Here is a 493-nt window from a genome sequence, read left to right as displayed (position 1 = left end):
CTCTCTCTCCGAGGGCCGCTATCAAATTCTGCGTCCCAAGAGCTAATCCTCCAGGACCATCACCAGCAGCTTAGCAGGGAGCACCTCCTGCCACAGATGCGGCTGCCGAAGCCGGAGAGGCCAAAGCCTCCAGAGGAGATGGGCACACCCTCAGAGCTGAGGATGCTGCCAACGGCAGCGGAGGTGGAGGATCCGACGGCGGTGCTCTGCGGGAAGGAGCTGAGGATGGGTCCGGGCAGAGTCACCACCACGGGAGAGGGCTGGATGACGACGTTGGAGTCCTGGCACTGCCTGACGCAGGGCTCGTTGCAGCTGCTGCCCAGAGGGGTGGGGCCGCAGGGCTGGCAGGGCAGGCGTGGCACGCACTGGTTGTAGCAGGACATGTCTTGAGTGTGGAGGGGCACCTGTTGGGACAGAGAGGCCGGAGCAAAAGAAGAGGAGAGTAAGAAGCAGCCTGCCTTCCCAGCGCAAGTGTCCCAAGGCTCAGTGCTGA

General features: G+C 63.5%; 1 protein-coding gene across 1 annotated transcript; it reads right to left on the bottom strand.

Moving 5' to 3' along the window:
* Positions 1-59: 59 nt before the first annotated feature.
* On the bottom strand, positions 60-395 carry LOC109365212 (feather keratin 1-like). The gene has a single exon (XM_019611932.1). It carries the CDS (start codon positions 381-383, stop codon positions 60-62), a length of 324 nt encoding a protein of 107 aa, XP_019467477.1. The 5' UTR covers positions 384-395.
* Between the last annotated feature and the right edge of the window lie 98 nt (positions 396-493).

Source organism: Meleagris gallopavo, unplaced genomic scaffold (genome assembly GCF_000146605.3).
Source record: "Meleagris gallopavo isolate NT-WF06-2002-E0010 breed Aviagen turkey brand Nicholas breeding stock unplaced genomic scaffold, Turkey_5.1 ChrUn_random_7180001966711, whole genome shotgun sequence".
Classification (NCBI taxonomy): Eukaryota; Metazoa; Chordata; class Aves; order Galliformes; family Phasianidae; genus Meleagris; species Meleagris gallopavo.
This window is presented reverse-complemented; position numbering and strand designations above follow the sequence as displayed.

What these genes read in the sequence shown, in the direction of transcription:
- LOC109365212 (XM_019611932.1), bottom strand. Translation starts at nt 383, where the DNA reads ATGTCCTGCTACAACCAGTGCGTGCCACGCCTGCCCTGCCAGCCCTGC.